This window comes from Colletotrichum gloeosporioides (assembly GCF_011800055.1).
Source record: "Colletotrichum gloeosporioides strain Lc1 chromosome Unknown consensus_15, whole genome shotgun sequence".
Classification (NCBI taxonomy): domain Eukaryota; kingdom Fungi; phylum Ascomycota; class Sordariomycetes; order Glomerellales; family Glomerellaceae; genus Colletotrichum; species Colletotrichum gloeosporioides.
The window spans coordinates 311,331-332,603 of NW_025544660.1; the positions used below are offsets into that span (position 1 = coordinate 311,331).

The following is a 21,273-nucleotide window of genomic DNA, read 5'->3' on the forward strand; positions in this document are numbered from 1 at the left end:
CCCTTTTCCTTCTCCCTGACCCAGGACACAGCTTCCATCATCTATGCGGAGCCACTGCTAACTTGTCTTTGTAGTGTGTGTGCTCTTTGTTCAATGGAGAGCAGCGTCGGCATTCGTTATGACGGCCTGTACGATGTTGTTGGCCGCGAGACAGCTCTGAAGAACGAGGTTGGCAGTTATTCCAGATTCGAACTCCACCGTCGCGATGGTCGAGGACAGTTTATGTATCGAAATCCGTATCACGCGATACGAGTACGGGTACTTGAGAATGCGCACAGAGGCACTTGGGAAGGGTCAATCTCAAAAGGTCGAAGATTTCGTTGGATTGGTTGATGACGGATGTCGATTATTCAAGGAACTCATACCTACCTAGTTGACATGGACGGGTCGTGTACGATGGATTACCTGGTCTGCTTGACCAATCGACAAACGAATCGAAACCCTGAAAGCAACTGTGTCCAGTACCATGCACACCTGGCAGAGGGTCAGATCGTGAATCACTTGCTTGCTAAAGTACGCCGATCGTTGGCATTTACTCATTCTAGAACTCCTGCCGAGGCAAGTGCCCGAGACTCTATGACCATCGCAGGGACAAAGTGTACTGACTGAAGAAGTCACTCAAGCCGATCCTGGCTTTGAGCTTCTCCAATATCCCACGTGTATTTCCTTGGCTGGCAGATGCCAAGCTACCGCGATGTTACGTTCACGCCGGTACCTTGCATGGAGTCATGAGGCAGCCTTGGCAACTCGAGCGATGTCCGGTTTCCGATAAGTCGTTCGCAGTGGTTCTAGCGAGAGGACGGCAACCGCCCATAGGGCTTCCGAAGTGCGGAAGTCGACTTCCCCAGTGCAATTTCTTTGCTTTTGCCAAGAGGTGCGCTTCCCTGACAACGTTGAGCTTCGAGAAGAACCATCACCAGGTTCGCTATGCATCCGCAAGACAGTCTCATCATCTCGGCGAAAACTTCTGGACTCGAAGACAACAGTCACGCATGGCGAGCAGCTCATACATACAAGAGACGGCCTTGGCACGAAACATCCCATCGTTTCAGTCGTCAGATTAAACTCTAAAGTTCTGTCTAAGATAACCTTAGTCGGAACATTTTTCTAGACCACCCCCCAATACGAAAACCTCCGTCCCCACCTCAAGCTTCTCCTACTGACTACACCTCGAATCAGCATCCTTGCCGAAATCCTTGCAGACCTCCCGGCCGAGAGCCTTGATCCCCTCGACAACCCACAAACGGTAGTTCGAAAACACAAACACCTTGCCAGGCGCGAACGCAAAGTTGTTCGACACCTCGCCAATGTGAATCTTGCCCAGCAGGACGCCCTCGGGGTTCCACACGTGCACGCCGTCGCCGCAGCCAGCCCACACATTGCCGTCCGTGTCGGTGTGCACGCCATCCGGGAACCCAGAGTCCGCATACGCGAACATGCGCTTGTTGGCCAGCCGCTTGCCGTCGACAATGTCGAACGCGTAGATGGTCGCCGGGCCCGTCAGGTTCGCCGTGTACTCCTGCGCGCCCGTGTCGGAGACGTACAGCGTCTTGTAGTCGGGCGAGAACTCGAGCCCGTTGGGCTGCCGGAAGCCGTCCGCGACGACCTGCACGGCGCCCGTCGCGGGCGAGAAGCGGTACACCTGCGTCGGCAGCTGCGAGGCCGGGCGGAAGTGCTGGAAGAGGCCGTACTCGGCGTCGGTGAACCACAGGTCGCCCGTGCCGGGGTGCTGGCGCACGTCGTTGACGGAGGAGAAGTTACGGCCGTTGAAGCCGACGAGCAGCGGCTGCGACTTGTTCGTGTTGACGTCGACGGCGAGCAGCTGCGAGTAGGATGCGAAGTCGCCCTCGTCGCACCACACCTGCATAGGCGGCGTGGCGGAGGTGTCGGCGCCGGGCGGGTAGTAGGAGGTGCCGCCGTTGGCCTCGGCGAGGTTGGTGAGTTGGGTGCTGGTGACGGTGAGGTCGTCGAGGGAGAGGACGGTGATGTTGATGTTGTCGGCGAGGGACTGGTAGTTTGAGGAGATGTAGAGCGAGTTGTCCTTCTTGTTGTAGATGCCGCCCTCGTGGAAGGCCTGCCAGGGCAGGTCGGCGATCTTGCGGGCGGTGGCGTTGGCACCGACGACGTCCGCGAAGGCCGGCTCGTAGGCGAGCAGCGAGATGGTCGGGGTGGAGAGGTTGGCGGCGTTGATGGAGGCGAGGTAGCCCGCGCCGCCGACGGCGAGGGCGTTGAGGTCCACGTTGACGAGGGACATTGTGGCGGCCTGGAACCAGAGGGCGATCTGCTGGAGGGAGGGGATGTTGCTGCTGGAGAGGCCGATACCTTCGAAGAACTGGGAGAAGCCGTACCGGGAACCCTCGGCGGCGGAGGAAGAAGCAGCAGCAGCAGCAGTGGTGTCGGCCGTGGCGGCGGCAGAGGACGCGGGATGGGAAGCTTCCTCTTTATGCTCCCGGTCACCGGCCACGTTCAACTGCTCCGTATCCATCCGGGTGAGAAGCACCCTGCCCAAAACCCTGCAGGCAGTCTCCGTCTGTGGAAACGCAATGACGTTTGAATGGGACGTCAGGCCGTTGGTGGCTCTTGTTAGCGGCGGCCGGTAAGATGGTGATGGGCGCACGCGCGGAGTCAAGGGCCGGGCTAGCTTTGTAGGGGATCGGAGACAGCAGCAACAAGCCAATATCTTGTTTGTGTCTTGGCCATGTTACCCCGCAGAGAATGTTTCTCTGCCTCTCTTTCTCCCCACAATCGGAGCCAAGACCCTTGTCCGGCACTCGACACCCATCGCGGAGAGAAGTCCGGCTTCGGAGCAGGTGGGGCTCCACGGTGCCATTGCATTTGGAGGTGCGGACAATGAGCGGACGTTTTCTGTTCCCTCTTCATATCTTGGACCCCCTTGAGCCCGCTGTCCGGCAGTTACACGCGCTCTCCCTCCATCTGAGTCAGTGCGAGCTGCACGATGTTGGAGAAGGGCAAGACAGGAAAGTCGGACAAGGAATGTGGAGGCGGAGATTTTGCTGCTCATGAACAGGGGGGCAGATCTTGGGCAAAGTGCGGAGATGATGCAACTCTAACCCCACAACCAGACGACTTGACAAGCAAGCTGCTTGGAATGCCCCTCTTGCTCGGCACTGGTGCATGGCAACTAAGCATAAGTGTGTCTTCGCTGTGGTTTCTTTGTTCATCTCAAGTCATTTGAGCGTGTTTAAACCGTTGGGTTGAGGGGATGGCAGCTAACCAGACCGGATGATATGCTACATCGCGTCGTTGTGACCATGAAATCGAGCAACCCATTGACAAGTCTTTCTTCAAGATATCTATGTGACTGTATCCAAAGAAGCAAGCCTGGGTTATTTGAGAAGCTTGCACTAGTAATTCCCCGTTGCATAAGGTTCAGCAAAATGAGAATGATGAGCAAAGGACTGTCGCGATTTCATAAGACCCCTCTCAACGTTCCACACAGTTCCGTGCCGGAACCCCAAAGTCCGTCAGCCACAAATTCCCCCGGGTGCCACAGTTTGGCGCTAAGGCGGCTGAAAGTGTGGCTGTGGGGAACGTGGCTCAGGCATTATCTTTAGGTTTGGCCCCAAAGCACCCAGATGAGGGGCCTCATTTCCATGAAGTCACTCCTGGTGCAATCAAGCTGACGGAGCCACCCCAAAAACCTTGGGTTGGCCTGATAAAACTCAAAGAAAGTCATCGATGTGGTTGTGGCTGGCTGGCTGACTGTGTATCTGGCTCATACAAAGTCTCCGCCCGTCCCAAGTGTGTCTCTGCCCAGGAATCGGTTCCTTTCGCTCCACATCACCTCATCAACCCACCACAACGATGCGACCCGTCAGTCTGTTTGTGCTTCCTCACGAGCTGCGTGACATCATCTATGGATTCTATGTTAGCATCGATGTCTTTGCGACACTGACAGCTTCATCCGAGGAAAGCTGAAAGGAGCGAAATGAGACCGCATCCACCTGTCCCTCGTCTACACCTGCACGCGCGTCGCGGAAGAGATGGACCGCGGCGGTCTTGCCTTGCGCCTGAATACCACCACTTTCTCGCCCATCTCCGAGGAGTCACTCGGCTGGCTTGCTGGCAGCTTCCAGAGAAAGAAGGACGCCCTTGATCGGACGAGGTTGGCAATGCTTCAAACCGTGGGGTACTGCATCCCGGACGCCGTTTACTCTGAGATGGCAACGGCATACCCGCGACTTCTACCCTTGCTGGACCGCCTGAAGCGAGAGGGGCGTCGGTCGCCACTTGAGGCCACGCTCTTGGCCATGGAACGCCGCGGACCCTATGGCGAAGCTCCTTCGGTCTACCGCGAGTTCGTCAAGGACGTCCTCCAGAAGTCATCAACCTGCGATAGCGAATTCCAAGACGCCGTGCGACGCCGTGCGGAATTACTGGCCCGAGGTTGTCGAAACGACGCCGGATCGACGCGCATGGAATCCTTTCTCCATTGTATACAGCACCATCGAGCCCTGGACGGTCCCATCCCATACGCAGATGCGCAGGCTGGAGTCAGAACTACCTGTGTACCAGAGTCATCGCGCTGGTTTGACAGCCGATCGCTCAATCCACCGCTTGTCGGCTGCTGCGGCTGCCATCTACTTTTTGGAATCCATCCCCCACGAGAACCGCACCCACCTCCGGAGAATCATCCTTGACGAAAAGGATGAAGCTGTTTCGAACTCGGAGTGCTATACCCGAGGCCTCATACTGTTTGTCAGGAATACCCTCTTCTCCGAATCGAACGACGTGTTTCGCTGTGGGAGAACATCTTCCAAGAAGACTTCAACTATCTTGATACAGAAAGGCGATATGTGCTCAAAGATTGATCTGCTCCAGCCTTTCTCAACTCGGATCGGATCACAGGCAATGTAGCGTCTTGGATTGTAGAAGCTATAGCGCTGCTCCCTGCTAGCATGCCCGCAAAGTTCTTCTCCCTCCTTCTAGACGGAAGCTATTAATATCGACTTTGACCTCAACGACTACAAGGAGCACGTCATTGGCGAAGGACGCGGCGTGAAGGCGGCCTCGTACATCGAGTGCAAGCTTGCCGGTAGCAAGCAGGCCGTCTGGGGTGTTGGAATCCACGAGGATATGGTACATAGCTTCCTGATTGCTTTCCTCAGCGCGGCCAGCAATGTAAGTGCCTGCCACATGAACGGCAGAGCGAGGAATGTCACTAACGGAACTCATAATATGTGGCGAGCAGGCCGACTAGCTCTCTCGTGAATCCCGCGGTTGCCTCCAAGGAGAACGACATCCCCAGCGTCATCTCCGTTCTCGAGGAGAAGGCCAACGGGATGTAATTTTGTACTATGAAAAAAGGGTAACTTCATTCGAGCATTCAACATTGTCTCAACATGGCTTCGGTGTTATCTTAACGGTCTGCATGTGTCTTGCTGCGGATGACAGTTGGTTATTGTAGTCTCGGCATTCATCATGAGTATGAACTATTGGGTACTAGTATTTGCAGTTTCTAAGGTCCATACAAATTGACAGTGATTTCTATGTGTCTTGGTAATTTTCCTCAGAGCATGGCAGTTGCCACCAGGCCGACCAAGATACCCAAGCTGATAGGCACCTTGTTACCGCTTGCGGGGATGACTACAGAGGTCGGCGTCGCAGTAGTACTCGAGTTATGAATAGTCCCCGCGTTGGCGCCAGTGGTCTGGGCGGCGAAGGTGGTGCGGCTGTAAGTCGCGTTGGCCACGGAACCGGCGCCGGGCGTCACGATGGGCGACGCCGAATTCCCTGTCGACGCGTGAACGCCTTCAGCAGCAACAGTGCTTGTGACCACAGGCGCTGAATACGATGAGCTTGCGCTTGCTTTGCCAGGGCAGGAAAGATCAAAGATGGGAGTATTGCTTAGAACAGAGCCGACGACGCCGAAGCTGGGATCGGGAGTGATAGGCGAAGAGTCCTGGAAGGTGTACCACCACACATTCGTGCCATTGGCAAACATGGGGCAGCCGATGGTGTCATAGTACTTCTTCGCGTTCTCAGGCGACGCCACAGCTTTACCAACCGTCTTACCGCTGACAGGCCACCCGGTCTCGGTGATCCAGATCGGCTTACCTCCAGCACCCCCCAGCGTTTTCCCCAGGCCGTCCACGAAGCGGTCCTGGCTGTCGTCGATGGAGTTGGGCGCGAAGTCGTCGAAGAAGGGGTACGCGTCCATGCCGACCCAGTCGCACGCGTCGACAACGGCTTTGTTGCTCGAATTACCCCACGCGGTCCATGTATCGACGTGACCTATAGGCGCGCCTTCCAGGGGCGATCCCGCGATAGCGGCGCGGACCTGGGCGATGTAATCGACGATGGAACCAGGCTGGGCTCCAGGGTTCGAGCCCGCGGCTACGCCCATCGGCGACAACCTATACAAATCCTCACTACCGACGGAGATTCCGTCAATGAGGCCGTGAAGTTGGTCGCCGTACTGAGCGATAGTCTTCTTCAGAGCCTCAATCTCGTGCGCGAACTGGGCGTCGCCGGCAGAGGCCCAGAGACCGAGGAGGAGGGATGTTTTGGTGGCGATTGCGGCCTGGATCGCGGAGATCGGGTCGTTGGTGGTGCCGCTTTGGATCATGGTGTAGAGGCGCGCCGAGGTGAAGGCGCCGTCGGTGCCTGCGAGGCTGGCCGCTGTGCGGAACTCGGCTTCGTAGTCGTTGAGAGTCTTTGCGCGGCCATCGGAGAAGGTGGCGCCGTAGTTGAAGCCGCGGGCGGCGTTGGCAAGGGAGACGGCGAGGACAAGGGCCGTGAGGGTTTGAGAGAGACGCATATTGGTGAAAGGTTTATTATTATTTGGAGAATGATGGACTCTGGTGGGATTATTATTAGGAATTGAGAAGGAATGCGCGACGCGCGAAACGAGTGACGCTCTGAAATGGTCGGGTCAGAGTACCGCTGGGGGACCGAATGTTGTAGGTGTCAGGTGAGGAAACCCGAATATTTGAACATGAGAAAGCCTACTGAATTATATAGAGTAAATGAAGAAGTTTGCATAAGCAATCTTCATAGAGGCTGCTCATTTCCGTTTGACGGCATGTTGTCTTGGAGATTGCTATTCGTTGCCATCAACGTCCAGTATTTCCAATCTGAGATGGAATAGGCAACTCCATAAGATGAATGCTATATTATACTTTTGGAAAGTGAGCGTCTATTGTCCCTTTCCGTTGGCGTCTTGAGCCCCATACCCTTGTCGTTCTATCGATTCGCCAGGGCACCCTATAAAGAAAACCAACACTTGCTTTTGACGTTGCGACCGGCTTGATGCCGACCATTCTCCTGGATTCTTGGACGAACCGAAGACGCGGGCTTAGATGATGTCTACCTTCCAGGACGACTCTCATTGACACATTGTTAATCAATCTCCTCCAAGTCACGCGGAGTTTTGAAGACTGGGCGGAAAGAATGTTTCTGTCGCCCGCAGCCAGAGATAATAGGACTCAAAGAGTGTGTCTTATTGATCGTGGAATCTGCCTATTCAACTGATGCATTCAACTCGCAAGTGTGGACTTCTGGGCTGCCCAAAGAGCGAGTCAGCTACATCGAAGTGCCTGGTCGGGGTAATTGTTGCCCCGGCTCGGAAACTTTAGACTGGAATGTCGTTCTCGCCCTGCCGAGTCTACTTTTGCTTGTTGGGTCCCTCCGATGCTCTGTCCTTGTAACTTAGCTGCTGTTGCGGTCATGTCCTTTGGATGATAGCAAGTGGTTGCCAGCTGGAGTGGAGGAATGAGATTAGATCGATGAAGAGAGTTTCGACAGGGAAAGTTGTTGAGGGCCATTATCTTGGTATTTCACTCAGATACCAAGCACATGAGAAACTACGGGATGAAGCAAAATTAGAATAATCCACTACAGGTGTTTGGTCCTATCATATAGTTCTACCTGAAGGCGAGAAGAACTTTTATTAGCAAAGTATTTGCCACCGAGAATATCTTTTCCTGCGGCCACGCCCCGTGACTGTGTCTGCGTGCGCCAGATACGGTTGCAACGTATGTCATACTTGCGAACGACTGAAGCAAGATTGAGAAGATTAGCAGACATTCAAAGAGAATCCGTTGCATCCTGGAATATTCAAACGCCCAAGGCAGTTGACATACAGCGCGAAACTTCATAGTGGGGGACTCGTCGCTTATATGCTCAGGAGGAATGGACCATCCACTTGGCTGTCCGAAAGCCATCGCGATGCCTATGATACTTTTGCGTCATCTAATATTGCTGATTTTGTTCCATTTCTTTGATACGTCACGTCCAGCCGCGAATAGGACTTGCCGACTCGAACGCGTTCGTACCTAGTCACCTTGAGTAATCACCATCCACGCGAAGATTCGGGGTAATGGGGAACGGAAGCACGTATGATGCGGGCAGACCCCCAGCATCCGACACTCCAATCTCAGTCACCACCTCCCCATTCTCCACGTCAACGTCAAAATGTACCAGCTCTTCTTTTGGCCAGGACTTGCCGCGGATGTCCGTTGCGCTGATGGTTTCGACTCTGCGGGCGGTTTCGGGATGGACAGTGTCAAGGAATAAGAGGTGCTCGCTGTCCCAGATCCACTTTTGCCAACGAACTGCCGAGGAATCCTTCCAAAGATGCTTTGCGAGCCAATTGGTATACGGGTGGCGAATCGGTCTATATTCAAGACATCGTCCCAATCTGGTTGGTTGATGGGGCTGCGAACAGCCCGAGGCTCAGTATGATCTCTTGACCAACGGGTTCCTCTGTTTTGGTATTAGTAGCTTCTTTGGCTGTTTCGCTTCAATTCACCAAGAAAGGAGTTGCTTCCTTGATGGTGGTTTTGAACAGCACCGGGATTCAACTCGCAACGGCCTGTCCAAGGACACCAGTGATTTCGTAGTTGTGCTGCGGACGTACAAGAAAAGTCCTGTGGTAAGGTCTCCCAAAGGTGTCCGACCCACCATTGGAGCCTAGGGTTGCCGATTCGAGTTGAGCTACGTACCTAATACTTTGATCTGTCAACCCGTAACCACTTTCATGATGGCAACGCAGAACGCAAGTGTGAAAAGAAGGAGTGGAGGAGGAACTTTCTGTGCGAAAAAAGGAAAACAGGACATTGCCGACTTGATGTGTATCCTGTGATATGAACTACCGCAACCTGATGGAGCCTCGCAGTGAAGGACAAACTTGAAGAATAAGAACTAGTCAAGGCAAAGTTTATCGCCATGGAGATCTGAAGGCTTACTGCCATGGAATGTACTGAGTTCCTCTCCTAGGAAGGACTTTCCCCACCACTCACTGAATAAGATTATGGGGCAGGAGCCATTATTGAGCGAGAGATATGACGTCAGTGTAACCGTAGTGATGTCGTTCAGCAGCAGCTCAGCCTTGCTGCCTTTCACCCACCCGCCCTTTGCTACCTGAACCACTACCACCCATCAACTCTCTGGGTCTAGCAAGAGCTCACCTAACCTACCTCCTTCCTTCGCTTTCTTGATCGAACCACGCTAGTCCGCGCACAAAAAGATTCAAATCAAAACAAAAAGAGAAGCGAACCGAAGACAAGCGAGACGAAATCCTGCCCAGCCCTATACGCCTTCGACCGACCGCCCTGCCTCTCTTCGACCTATACCCTCTATCTCAGACGACGCGTCCTCTGACCTTTCTCTTCTTCCTTCTCCCCCACACACAAACCTTTCCAAGCTTTCTCTTTCACACACCACAACAACCACTTCCTTCAATCACTACCACAAAGAACAACCATCACCACTTCAACCTTTCACAACTTCACCCTTCAACCAAACCAAACCCCCTTCACAACCAGTCAAGATGAACGTAAGTTTTGATCCCACTCCCCATTCTCACCTCTTCACACAATCTTACAATCTCTCCAGGGTTTCACTGCCACCGCCATCCTCGCCTTCACCGGCACCATGGCCAACCTCGTCGCTGGCGCTCCCGCCATCGAGGCCAACGGCACCCGCCGCAAGCTCACTACTACCTCTACCCCCACTGTCACTACCGCCACTGATCGCTGGACCTTTGGCTGGCCCTCTGGTCTCCCTGTCCCCATCCTGACTACCATCCGCCCCGAGGAGCCCACCATCACCCCCACTCAGGTGCAGTCGTACAGCACCGTCCTCCACACCCGCAAGAAGCTTCCCCAGACCACCTCCACCGCTGACGTTGACGTCGAGATTGAGTACGTCACCGTCACCCAGGTCGTCGAAGTCCCCGTCACCACTGGCGTCTAAGCTTCTTTCTCACACAAGCATGGTCTGAGATTTGGGAACTTTCTCAATTTGGCAGGTGTTTTCAAGGACAGGGCAAGGAACATTGGGAAACGCAAGGATTTGGTAACAATACCCCGGATTTGGCTTTTGGCGTTGCGCGGAGGGCTGGAACACATGGGCTTTGGTCTTTCTTTCTTTCGCTTTTCTTCTTTCTTCTTGGGGATGGGAAACACTTGGCACCCTCTTGGAAGGGCTGGACATGCAGCATGGGTTTGGCTTTGGGATTAGGCATATGAGATTCTGCAGCTGAGGTTGCAAAGACACAATGAGATCGATCACTCTGACACACACTTCTTGACCACTTTTGTGATGCTGTGTGATTTTGAGGATGCTTTCTGTTCGTGATGCTGTGAATGTGTTTGTTTTGCTGCCTTCTTGTCTCGCCGCTTGGTTGCCCTTTGATGCCATGTTCTGGGAGGAAGTCGCGATCGGGAAGTTGTGATGAATTTTATTTTCGTAGGTCTACGCTGCTTGCTGCTACAGCCTTATCAGCCACCCGCAGATTCTTCACCTCATACTGTGAAGTTTACTGATGCTTTCTGTATATCATCACTATCTAGCGAACCGGATCCTTCTCATAAAATTCGTGGCATTTGTGCTATCTGATACACATTTGTAGAGAGCAAGCCACCGTCCTCGCATCGTCTGGTGACGAGTAGGCGCGGCGAGACTGTTTCCTGGACTCAATGGCATCAACACGACGGTCGCCATTCTCTAGAACAGTTTATCCTCGTGAATGGTGATAGGTGAAGCCTTCCGGAAGCGATTAGATGCGGAAGTACCGGTCGACGATGTTGTCGTAGACTTTGACACCGTAGCTGCCACCGCTGTGAATGAGGTCTGCGACGCACTCAACGAGATGGTTCCGGAGGACGTCATTCAGTAGTACGCAACGGTCTGTGGCTTTGCTCTCCCGCGAATGGCACATGCTTATCGCGGTAAATCCCCGGCGAGGAGGGCACGGCTGGCGCCACAACCTGAAGATGCGCTTGATGGTATTCGACGGCTGAAGAGCGGGAGACGTAGTCGATCGTGTTGGCTCCCGAGCTGAACTTTGCTTCGCTTCATTAGCGGAAGACGCGTCTTCTACGTTGTCGAGCAGGCCCTATGACGGGCTTCACATGAGGGTAGTTGTCGACTGTTGTAGTGCGCGAAGGATGCAATCTTGGTGCCTGCGACATGTTAGCTGACTTGTATTGCGTGTGCGAGCGGTACTGAATGACAGATGCGATGCGCATGCTTACCTCGTTCTCACTGACGGATGAGCTCATGGTTCGGTGACAACAGCTCTGCCATGTATTAAACCGCGGCACGCCTCCAACCACGTGGGTGTTGGGCTCTGCCTGGCGAATCGTCGAGGGACGGGCTCGAAGACCCTTCGCATGATGTAGTGCCCAATTCCGATCTCAAGCAGTGCTGAACATATCCCATAAGCTCGGAAACAATTCGTCTATATCCGGAACACTCGTGGACACGAACTCCTGGAGCTCGGGCATGTCGACTGGCTGCTCCGCAATGCTAGCGGTCGCGGTCGACGAAGCAAGCTTCTCGATGACCTCGGAGTACTGCGCGATGCAGAGATCGCCGAGATCCCAGGCCCTTTGCCGGTGCGTCTGCAGCGCGAACATGAGGTCGCGGGCCAGCTTCAAGGACATGCTCTGGGCCAGACCGCTGACGGTGTTCTCCGTTTCGAGCGCGCAGCGAAGCAGGAACTTTGTCGTCGACGTGAATGCGAACGTCATCAGCGGGAGCCAGTAGTCTCCCAACTGTGGCTCTTTCAGTTCCTGCACCAGTAGAACAATCTCTTCGGCCGCGCGGCGAACTTCGAGGTAGCAGCGCATCGGGATTGAGGAGGTATGGTCGGCGCTGGCGGCTTTCTCCGCGTCGAGCTCCCATTTGCGGAGGAGAAGCTTGATGTAGAGGTATGCGAGTCGGAGGTTGGCTGACCCAGGCATGTCGAGGCTGTCGCCGCCGCGGATGATTCGTCTCCGCAGAGGGTTGTCGAGCGAGTCTTCCCACTTTGTCAACAGGACCTCGAGATCCCATGGGCCGCTGGTGAAGGTTTTTTCAAGGTCGTATATGCGTTCTAGGTATTTGTCGAGGAACTGTGCTAGCGAAACGAAGGCGAGGTAAACAGACGCGGCGTTGAGATCGAGGGTGCTGGCAGCTGGCCCGCAGAGCTGGTCCACCGTCGGGAGAGACACATCATGTTGACCACTTCGTAGCTGTGGGGGTGTACCGTAGGCAAGACTCGACCTGCGTATTGTCAGGGAAAAAGGACATCGCCTCGGATCAAAACGACTCACCACTTGTCGTACACAAAGATGGCCCACCAAATCTTTGTCCTTAACAGCTTCTCTGATTCAGGAATGTCCCAGTCGGACGGGTCTCGGTTTAAGCCGAGTGAGTGGGCCAGGGAAATGGCTGATCCCAATTGTAGGCCATTGCCTATGATTGAGGTCAAAGGTCTCCCAGAGATATTGAGAAGAATGCTAAGAAGCGTTGAGATACCGGGTGACAGATGGATCTCGGAGTACAGGGCGTCGTTGGCTTGATTCCAGATGAACCTGGTGTCGGGGCGGTGGTGTTCGATGAGAGTCGGAGACTGAGCCCAGTATGTCATTGTATGGGCATACAGACACGATAGCAGAGCCGGAGCGATGTGATTTCTGTCTTCGGCGAAGCGTTTCTCGAATGATCGTCTGTCCAGCAAGGGGAAGCACCTGTTAGGCTTCTCAAAGAATCTGCAACAACTGGTCAGGGCAGAGTCCTGTGTTTTGATTGCTGGTGGTTACTTACAGCTCAATCACGTCTGGCAGCAGGGGCTCTAAAAGCTTTTCAATGACCTGACATTTCAAGAAAGCGGGCGTTCGGTCATTTGGTACGCCAAGAGGTTGCTTTCGCACAGTGGTGAAGACGACAGGTTTGCGACCGCTGCCGCCATGGTCTTGACGTGGGCTCGTGCCGGATATCCTCGTTCGAATACCTCGATTGAGTACAGATGAATCATTGGAAAGGTACGTTGACAGGATCTGAGTGTCCTCGATATCCGCCGGTCCAACAATGTGCGCCTCATCCTCGCCGCCTCCGGCGATGGGTTCCACGTAATGTCGATCACGCGGGGAGCTCGGAGCCAAAGCACCGTCCGGCGACCGTGACACACCCTGAGCCGGAGGAGGTACAGTCGATAACGGCAGTGTGCTGAGCTGAGAGACGAGAGTGGTCTCCGAGGAAAACGTTGTCTGTGGCGGAGGAGACAAGGCGCGGTGGCCCAGGTCGCTCGACTTGCGGGCTTGAGCGGTCCTCCATGCGCTCTTCGGCCGCGGCGAGGTCCCGGTGGCTGGAGCTGGAGGGAACTCGCAGGATGTGCCGTGGGCACGACATGTAAGACAACTCGACCCGGTGCGATCCACGTTACACCGGGACTTGCGCTTCCGACAGGCCAAACATGCCGGCCGGAGGTGGGAACGGTAGGGGCGCTCCGAGGGAAAGGGATCTTCGCCAGCCTCGTTCGACATGATTCAGGCTTTTGAACTGGCGTGAAGGATGATGGAACTGGGCATTATGGCCAAAGTAAACGGGTTGGCCGTGGACTTGGTCAACATGTTGCCTTATCTGGAGCATCGCTGATGGCGGAGGTGAGTTTCCCGAGGTGAAGCTGCAAGGTTTCCCGAGGGGAAGATGGTGGCATGGCTCGTGCACGATGCTTATCTGATTGCCATCGGCGATAAGGGTAAGCCCGATGACAGGTACCGTCTTGCGATTTCCTCCCTCTCGAGTCTCGACCAACAACACCCTTGCATTATTTTCAACGGCAGAGTCTCGAATCCCAAACAAGGACGTCTTGATTCTTTCGACTGCAATCTCTCAATTATGAGGGACTTTTCAGTCCCGCAACTGCACCCGTTTCGGCTTTTCTCAGGCAGCTGAAATCCCGTCGCAGCCATGCCTCCCATCGACACTCGGGAGCTCCCACATACACGCTCGCTCAAAGACGCACCTTCTGGTCTCTGATATCGACTGATACTATGAACAGATGCATCATCGGTAGGAATTGACGGGAAAGATGGCGATGAGCAGAACGAACATGCACACCGTCTCAGAGTATGCCGTCTTCGTTGTTGTCGCATCCAACCAAGAAAACACAAAGCCAGGTAGTGTAGAGAGAAAGGCCAAAAGTGATGCATCTTCTCGAGTGCGACCGGAAGATTGTTGGTGTAAGTTATCCCTCTACCTGCCGAAGCTGATGGCCTTGCTAACACGAAGCCAGTCAACCTTCGGTCAGGAATCAGGATAAGAGTCGCTACCAAGGTTACCCATGACCACACCAACAACTTAAGCTGGACTGCATGCTCTGTTGCATGGTCTGCCCTCCTGTTATTTCCGTTGGCGAGCGTATCAGTCCCTTTTTGCCGCTCGGTCTGGGCCAGTCCTCAAATCACATCACTGTCGATGAAAGCCACGAGCTCGAATCTGGGATTCCGAATATCTTCACGAGCAAGCTTAGCATTGCTGGCCACGGGACGGCGTTACCGTTCAGTTGGGTGTCCGGTCTCACAACGGTCGCAAAGACCAGGGGCCGACGATGCCACGCATGCGCATGCTGGGAGCTGCGAACACCTGGTGCTCCGTCTCCCGCAGTCCCGATCGAACCTATGACTAGGCAGCCGGGATAGGTCAATGTTGGCGGGAGACAATTGAGTTGCCGTCCTGCGGCCTCCCGGCGACTTGTGTCGTCGAGTGCATCCAATCCTCGGCCGGAACGCACGTCCTCCCGACGGGCTCGTCAAGGCATTGAAAAGGCGTTGCGAACGCAGAGGGATGCTCCTGACCTTGGATGAAGCACAAGACGGTATCACAAGATGCGGCGAACTCGCGAACATAAAAAACGACGACGTGGTCATCATGCCCATCGTGTACAGGGCGGAATGTGAGCGCCATCCCCAGTCACTGCCGTCGAAGGCGACGAGATTGAGAGGTCACAACGAAAGGAACTTTTGAACATCTAGCACCCATGTCCAGAGCCATTTACCGGCTGCAGTGAGCGCCAGGGTCTTTGAGATCGTGGTGCGGGATGACCTGGTCGGCCATTCGGCGGAGTAGGCCATTTCCATGACGCTCTGAAACGACTCCAGGAGAGGCATAGTTGTACTGGCGATATTTACAGCCGAGGCTTCATGGCCCGTTGCCAACGACAACTGCAAAAGCCCCAACGAGTAAACCTCAGGCAATGGGCAACACGGCGCGTGAAGCCGGGGGTCGAGCCAATCTCAGCAATTATTCCAGCCTTAGGGGCAAGATCGCAGGGTCGATCACGATTGTTGTGGAACGGCCTAATCATGTGCAGGGGTACTCTCGAACAGACATTCGCCAGCACCCTGGGAACACAGCCTCTGCACTAGAGACGAACATGATTTAGCAGACGAAAATATGCCAACGAATAGCACAGAATCCTTCAACTCAATGCCGCCCAACCAGGGGCCATTTGAAATTCTTCAAGGAGGTTGACGCGTCGGAAGCATAACGATTGCATCTTCAGCAGCGTAGCATCCGGCACAACAGGGAAATATGACCGAGATCGGGGATCGCCCGTGACCCACTGCCCCTCGCAGGAGTACCCAGAAGCCGACGGATCGCCGTGGAGCACTGGAGCATACCTTTCTTTTTTCCCGCAGACCATGCCAACATCAACATCACTTTTGTTGGAGCATGATTCCTGCCTTTTCCCTCCTCACGGCTGCGTTCGTCTCCGCTGCCAGAAGGCAGGGAGGCGCATGGGACAGTTGTTCGCAGAGTCTCATGACTGACGGAAGCTTACAGGACGAGTCATCGTAGGTGCCACGCCGCCACTGGTTGCCATTCACGGTTGAGGATTCCCTGGGGAGATGAGATCTAGCCAAGGTGTTTGCTGCCGACAGGGTCCATACATGACGGAGGGAAACGTCCAAGAACTTTGAAGTGTTTATTCAACGCAAGGCCATCAGATGGTGGCTGTTATCCCGTCGGTCGAGACCGACTCAGCAGCAGTGCAGGGCCTGAAGCTTGTGCCCAGCATGTCATGACCGCATATCGCCTCCTCATTCCCAGTGTCTCATCGCCACGATTCAGAAACGCATCCTTCGTTTTCGGCAGAGCAGCCAAAGGGCCCCAGGAATATCTGCCTAGAGTTGCGGCTTAATTCCTGGATGGTGGGATGCAGAAGAAGGGATGTGGGTAGTCTACTTATTGCGACAGTCGCGAGTCAGTCTCGGCCCCAGCGAATAGGAAATCAAGCCCGGCGTCCGATCTTTGGCTCCATGGCATGACGACAGGGCAAACCCATGCGCATCTCAAACTCTCCTTCCACGATCATTCTAGAACGCGACGTTTCATGCGAGCTGGACCAAAAAGGCCCCCCGCCCCCTCATCACTCACTCAACCATGGTACTGCCCATCACGTTGTCTCACTGGTTCAACCGATGGTGGCTAACCAACCTAGCGCCTGACAAAGGAGCGCACGGCAAATTCAGTCGCCGAGGAGTTCTGCTCCGCCGACGGGGATGTCGCGGTGGTGGAACCCATTACACAACGCCAGCGCCTCGAGGAGGGAGAAAAAAGGGGTTGTAAAAACAGGGCAGTTATAGGCTTGCGCTGTTGGTCCATGGCATTCTTGGCCATGGTCCGATCATGCAGAAGGAGATCTTAATGTTCAGCCCCCCGGACAATAACTTGCGAAGTCTCACTGTTCGCCCCTGTCATCACGAATGGAGCCTTTCCTCCCCCAGGACGTGTGCCAAGTCGGGACGTTAAAAAGAAAGAGGGGGCCCGCGCCAAGATAGGGCTGCCGCCGCGGCTCGCGATATTAATATCCTGTTTCCTCCTGGGCCTTTGTTTCCTGCCCAGACGGAAAAGAAAACAGAAAAAGGTTTTGGTATTGATGCCCAGCTCGTGTCTTGGCCGTGGACCGGCTTAGCTTGCCTACCAGCACAGCAACCAACCTCACGACCATGGACGCTGGCCTCGTCTTAGCCGCCGAGGGCGAGGGCGCAACACACAACGTCACGGCGGCATACCTCGCCGAAGACTCGGGCGACACGCTTATCGGTATCTCCATCGCCTTCGCCATCCTCACGACGCTGTTCCTCGGTCTGCGACTGTTCGCGAAACGGTTCACGGCGGGCGGGTATGGCGTGGACGACTATTTTCTCGTGGCGGCGTACATCGTCGACCTGGGCATGTGTGCAGTGGGCATAGGTAAAGTTTTCCGGGGACCGTCGTGTGATGGGGCGATGGGGAAAGTATCGCTTGGACTAACTCGTGGGCTTTTTCAGTTATGGTTCGGGTGGGCGGTGTTGGACGACATGTTGAATTTGTCGAAGAGTTTCACCCGGCACTCCTGGTCGGCTGGGCCAAGTGCATTCTGGCCTTCGAGATTGTCTACTTCGCGTCCGTGGCGCTGCCGAAGATGGGAATCGTGTGCCTGTATCTGCGCGTGTTCAACTGGAAGGGCGGAATGCGGACGACTGCGTACATCCTCTTGGCGACGCTCGCGGCGACCAGCTTGTCCTTCATCCTCACGGCGTGTTTCCAGTGCACGCCGCTGCCGTTCTGGTGGGATCGGACCATCCCCGGCGGGAAGTGCATCGACGTGCAGGCATTCTTCCACGCGCAGAGTATCCCGGGCTTCGTGTTGGACTTCTTTATCATGGCACTTCCCATGAAGACTATCTGGAGTTTGAAACTCCCCACGCACAAGAGGATAGCGTTGGTCGGAATCTTCATGGTTGGCAGTTTGTGAGTCGCCCTGGACCCTGGGATGAACTTTGACTGACATAGACGCAGCGGTGTTGTCGCGTCAATTATTCGAGCAGTCACCTTCTTTGGCACCGCCGCCTTCACAGACCGTACATGTACGTTCGCCCTCTCACTCAATAGACCCCGCAGGCAAAACGCTGACCATGACCAGGGGCATCCGTCGCACTCGTCGGCTGGAGCATTATCGAAACAGGAACCTACATCATCGCCGCCTGCCTACCGCACCTCCGGCCCATGATCTCGCACTACACGCCGCCGTGGCTCAAGTCCATGGTGCGCAAGACGCTCTCGCAGGCCAGCAACTCCATGTCCAAAGTCACGGCCTCGAAGCACTCCCACCCCCGCCGCGGCGACGACGAAGTAGAACTCACGGCGCGGTCGCGAAAGCAGGCCGCCGACGCGGAGAGCGTGACCGGAGACGAAGAGCGCGGGTACGCGGGCATGCAGTCCCCCTCCGGCACGACGGTCGAGGTGCGCAAGTCGGACGAGATGGTCAGTGGCGACTGGGCGCGGCAAGGGCAGATCCGCGTGACGACAGAAGTGAAGCTCGAACGCGTACGGACGTCGGCTTTCTTGAAAGAGTAATGACCTGTGATGATTTAGTGTTGATAGTAATGAGAATCAGTCAAAAGACATACAGCTTCACGGCATTGTGGAAATCTTGCTGCCAAGGCAGAAACCATTGTGTCGCTATTCAAATACAGGGCCTATCCCAACCGCCTCGCAGTCTTTATCTTGATTATCGAAAAAGTCTACATCTTTGACCGTGCGCCTTTAGCCTCTGCAGGCCCAAGAAGCTCATCCGCGATCCCTCGTCCAGCCGCCCTCCCCGAGAAGATGCAGCCGCCCAAGAAGGTTCCCTCCAAGCTGTTGTATCCATGCACACCACCACCGCCAAATCCAGCAGCTTCACCCGCCGCGTACAAGCCAGGGAACTTCTCCCCATTGGCCTTCATGACGTTGCTCTCCAGGTTCGTCTCGATGCCGCCCAGCGTCTTGCGCGTGAGCAGGTTCATCCGCACCGCGATCAACGGGCCGTGGGCCTTGTCGAGCAGCTTGTGCGGCACCGCGATGCGACTCCGCTTGTCCGCCCAGTACGTCCTCCCATTGTTGATCAGCATCGCCTGCGCGTCTTTCGAGTACGCGTTGTCAAACTGCCCGTCGCGCAGCTCGATCGTCTCGCGGATGTCGTCGAGGTCCAGCACCGGCCCGCCGCGCTCGCGCTGCAGCTCGTTCATGCCCTGCACCAGCTCCGGCAGGTTATCCCGCACCACAAAGTCCTTGCCGTGCTTCTGGAAGTTCTGCACCGGCACCGTGCCCTTCTTGCCAAACACCCGCGTCAGCAGCTTCCACACGCTCTTGCCCGTCACGTCCGGGTTCTGCTCCGAGCCCGACAGCGCGAACTCGCGCGCGATGATGCTCTGGTCCAGGATGAACCAGCTGTAGTCGTACCCCGTCGCGCAGATGTGCTTCAGCGTCGCGAGCGTGTCGGTGCCCGGGAACAGGAAAGGTGGCAGCCGCTTGCCTGTCGCGTCGAGCCACAGCGAGCTCGGCGCCGGCAGCACGCGGATCCCGTGGGACGGCCAGATCGGGTCCCAATTCTGCAGGCCCTCCGTGTAGTGCCACATGCGGTCGCGGTTGATCACGTTCGCGCCGACCTGCTCCGCAATGCCGATCATCCGCCCGTCAACGTGCGCCGGCACGCCCACGACGAAGGTCTCGGGGACCTTGGGCCCGAGCCGGTCGACGGGCCACGCGGCTTTCACGGCGTCGACGTTGCCCCCAATCCCGCCTGACGTGACGGCGACCGCGGACCCAAACATCTCAAAGTCGCCGACGACCTCGCGCGAGGACTTGACGCCGCGGGCGGAGTTGTCGGGCGCGAGGACCTTGCCGCGCACGCCGATGGCGCGGCCGGTGGCCTCGTCGGTGATGATCTCGTCGACGCGGTGGCGGAAGCGGAACTGCACGACGCCGTCTTTCGCGGCGCGCTTCACGGGCTCGGCGAAGACGCGGACGACCTCCGGGCCGGTGCCCCATGTGACGTGGAAGCGCGGGACGGAGTTGCCGTGGCCCTCGGCCTGGCCGCAGCCGCGCTCGGCCCAGCCGACGTTGAAGAGGAAGCCCATGCCGCGGGCCTTGACGTAGGCCTCCATCTCGTCGGTGGCGAAGTTGACAAAGGCCTCGGCCCAGCGGCGCGGCCAGGTGTCCTCGGTCTCGCGGTCGAACTGGGCGGAGCCGAACCAGTCGCGCATGGCGAGCTCGCGGGAGTCCTTGATGCCCATGCGGCGCTGCTCGGTGGAGTCGACGCAGAAGATGCCGCCGAGGGACCAGAAGGCCTGGCCGCCGAGGTTGGCGTCGTTCTCCTGGTCGAGGATGATGGTGGGGACGCCGCGCTCGGAGAGCTCGAAGGCGGCGACGAGGCCGGCGAGGCCGCCGCCGACGATGAGGACGGGGCGGTCCTGGAGGGCGCGCTGGGTGTCGGGGGACATGGCGGCGAAGTGGGGGCCGGCGGAGGACGGGGACTTGGAGGAGGGCCGCGCCGGGGAGCGGAGGAGGATGTGGCGGACGATGAGCTTGAGGAGCCAGGCGGAGGCGCCCAGGCCGGCGAGGGCTGCGAGAGTTTGGGACGGTGTTTGCGGGAGGGAGGAGGACAGGAGGGACATGACGGGAGCCATTGCGGCTGGTTATGGACAGGTGGCGGTGGGTGTTGCGTCTGTCTTATTGCTGCTGCTGCTGACCCGTGGTCTAATTATCCGTCTGACGGGTCTTGGCTCTCTTCGGCCGTCGAGCTGGATTGAGCTGTCAGCACCGAATGACGCTGTGCCGCGATGGTGCTTTTTGGTGGAGGTTGTGGTGGGATGGATGATGTGTTGGAGAGAGTGCGGGGAAGAGGAGACGAATTGACCAGAAAGGAAGTGCAGAGAGCGAGACTGGCGTCTGGCTGCTTTTGCAGGATCCGGGCGCTTGGCGTCGCGGGCGGCGAGGAGAGGCGAGAAAGGTGAGAAAGGTGAGATGAGGTACGAGGCGCAGGGGGAGGGAGGTCCGCGGAAGGCCGATCTGCGACGCCGTAAGTTCCGTCGCGTGGGGAGCTCGGGGAGTTTATTCCTCTCTTGCTGTTATCTACGACGTGGAGAGATGGCGTTTATCAACACGAGAAGAACGAGGGGTGGTTCCCTGTTGTTGCATCTGACGGGTGATGTGCTTGTGAAGATGGTGGGA

General features: G+C 56.2%; 8 protein-coding genes across 8 annotated transcripts; 4 read left to right on the forward strand and 4 right to left on the reverse strand.

The window, feature by feature from the left end:
* Positions 1-1,156: 1,156 nt before the first annotated feature.
* GCG54_00005323 (uncharacterized protein) lies at positions 1,157-2,485 on the reverse strand (the record flags this gene model as incomplete). Its single annotated transcript, XM_045405348.1, has 1 exon — positions 1,157-2,485. One exon carries the CDS (start codon positions 2,483-2,485, stop codon positions 1,157-1,159), a length of 1,329 nt encoding a protein of 442 aa, XP_045268939.1.
* Positions 2,486-4,004: 1,519 nt separating this feature from the next.
* On the forward strand, positions 4,005-5,309 carry GCG54_00005324 (uncharacterized protein; the record flags this gene model as incomplete). Its single annotated transcript, XM_045405349.1, has 4 exons — positions 4,005-4,318; positions 4,344-4,752; positions 4,951-5,142; positions 5,253-5,309. The coding sequence occupies 4 exons, from the start codon at positions 4,005-4,007 to the stop codon at positions 5,307-5,309; spliced, it is 972 nt and encodes a 323-aa protein (XP_045268940.1).
* Positions 5,310-5,530: 221 nt separating this feature from the next.
* GCG54_00005325 (putative glucan endo-1 3-beta-glucosidase eglC) lies at positions 5,531-6,781 on the reverse strand (the record flags this gene model as incomplete). Its single annotated transcript, XM_045405350.1, has 1 exon — positions 5,531-6,781. One exon carries the CDS (start codon positions 6,779-6,781, stop codon positions 5,531-5,533), a length of 1,251 nt encoding a protein of 416 aa, XP_045268941.1.
* A 3,012-nt stretch (positions 6,782-9,793) lies between these two features.
* Positions 9,794-10,218, forward strand: GCG54_00005326 (uncharacterized protein; the record flags this gene model as incomplete). Its single annotated transcript, XM_045405351.1, has 2 exons — positions 9,794-9,799; positions 9,859-10,218. The coding sequence occupies 2 exons, from the start codon at positions 9,794-9,796 to the stop codon at positions 10,216-10,218; spliced, it is 366 nt and encodes a 121-aa protein (XP_045268942.1).
* A 1,445-nt stretch (positions 10,219-11,663) lies between these two features.
* Positions 11,664-13,775, reverse strand: GCG54_00005327 (putative transcriptional regulatory protein; the record flags this gene model as incomplete). Its single annotated transcript, XM_045405352.1, has 3 exons — positions 11,664-12,513; positions 12,564-13,001; positions 13,057-13,775. The coding sequence occupies 3 exons, from the start codon at positions 13,773-13,775 to the stop codon at positions 11,664-11,666; spliced, it is 2,007 nt and encodes a 668-aa protein (XP_045268943.1).
* A 663-nt stretch (positions 13,776-14,438) lies between these two features.
* GCG54_00005328 (uncharacterized protein) lies at positions 14,439-14,933 on the forward strand (the record flags this gene model as incomplete). Its single annotated transcript, XM_045405353.1, has 2 exons — positions 14,439-14,474; positions 14,598-14,933. The coding sequence occupies 2 exons, from the start codon at positions 14,439-14,441 to the stop codon at positions 14,931-14,933; spliced, it is 372 nt and encodes a 123-aa protein (XP_045268944.1).
* A 2,310-nt stretch (positions 14,934-17,243) lies between these two features.
* GCG54_00005329 (uncharacterized protein) lies at positions 17,244-18,636 on the forward strand (the record flags this gene model as incomplete). The annotated part of the gene is made up of 4 exons (XM_045405354.1): positions 17,244-17,490; positions 17,568-18,030; positions 18,079-18,146; positions 18,203-18,636. The coding sequence occupies 4 exons, from the start codon at positions 17,244-17,246 to the stop codon at positions 18,634-18,636; spliced, it is 1,212 nt and encodes a 403-aa protein (XP_045268945.1).
* Positions 18,637-18,803: 167 nt separating this feature from the next.
* On the reverse strand, positions 18,804-20,729 carry GCG54_00005330 (KsdD-like steroid dehydrogenase; the record flags this gene model as incomplete). The annotated part of the gene is made up of 1 exon (XM_045405355.1): positions 18,804-20,729. The coding sequence occupies one exon, from the start codon at positions 20,727-20,729 to the stop codon at positions 18,804-18,806; it is 1,926 nt and encodes a 641-aa protein (XP_045268946.1).
* Between the last annotated feature and the right edge of the window lie 544 nt (positions 20,730-21,273).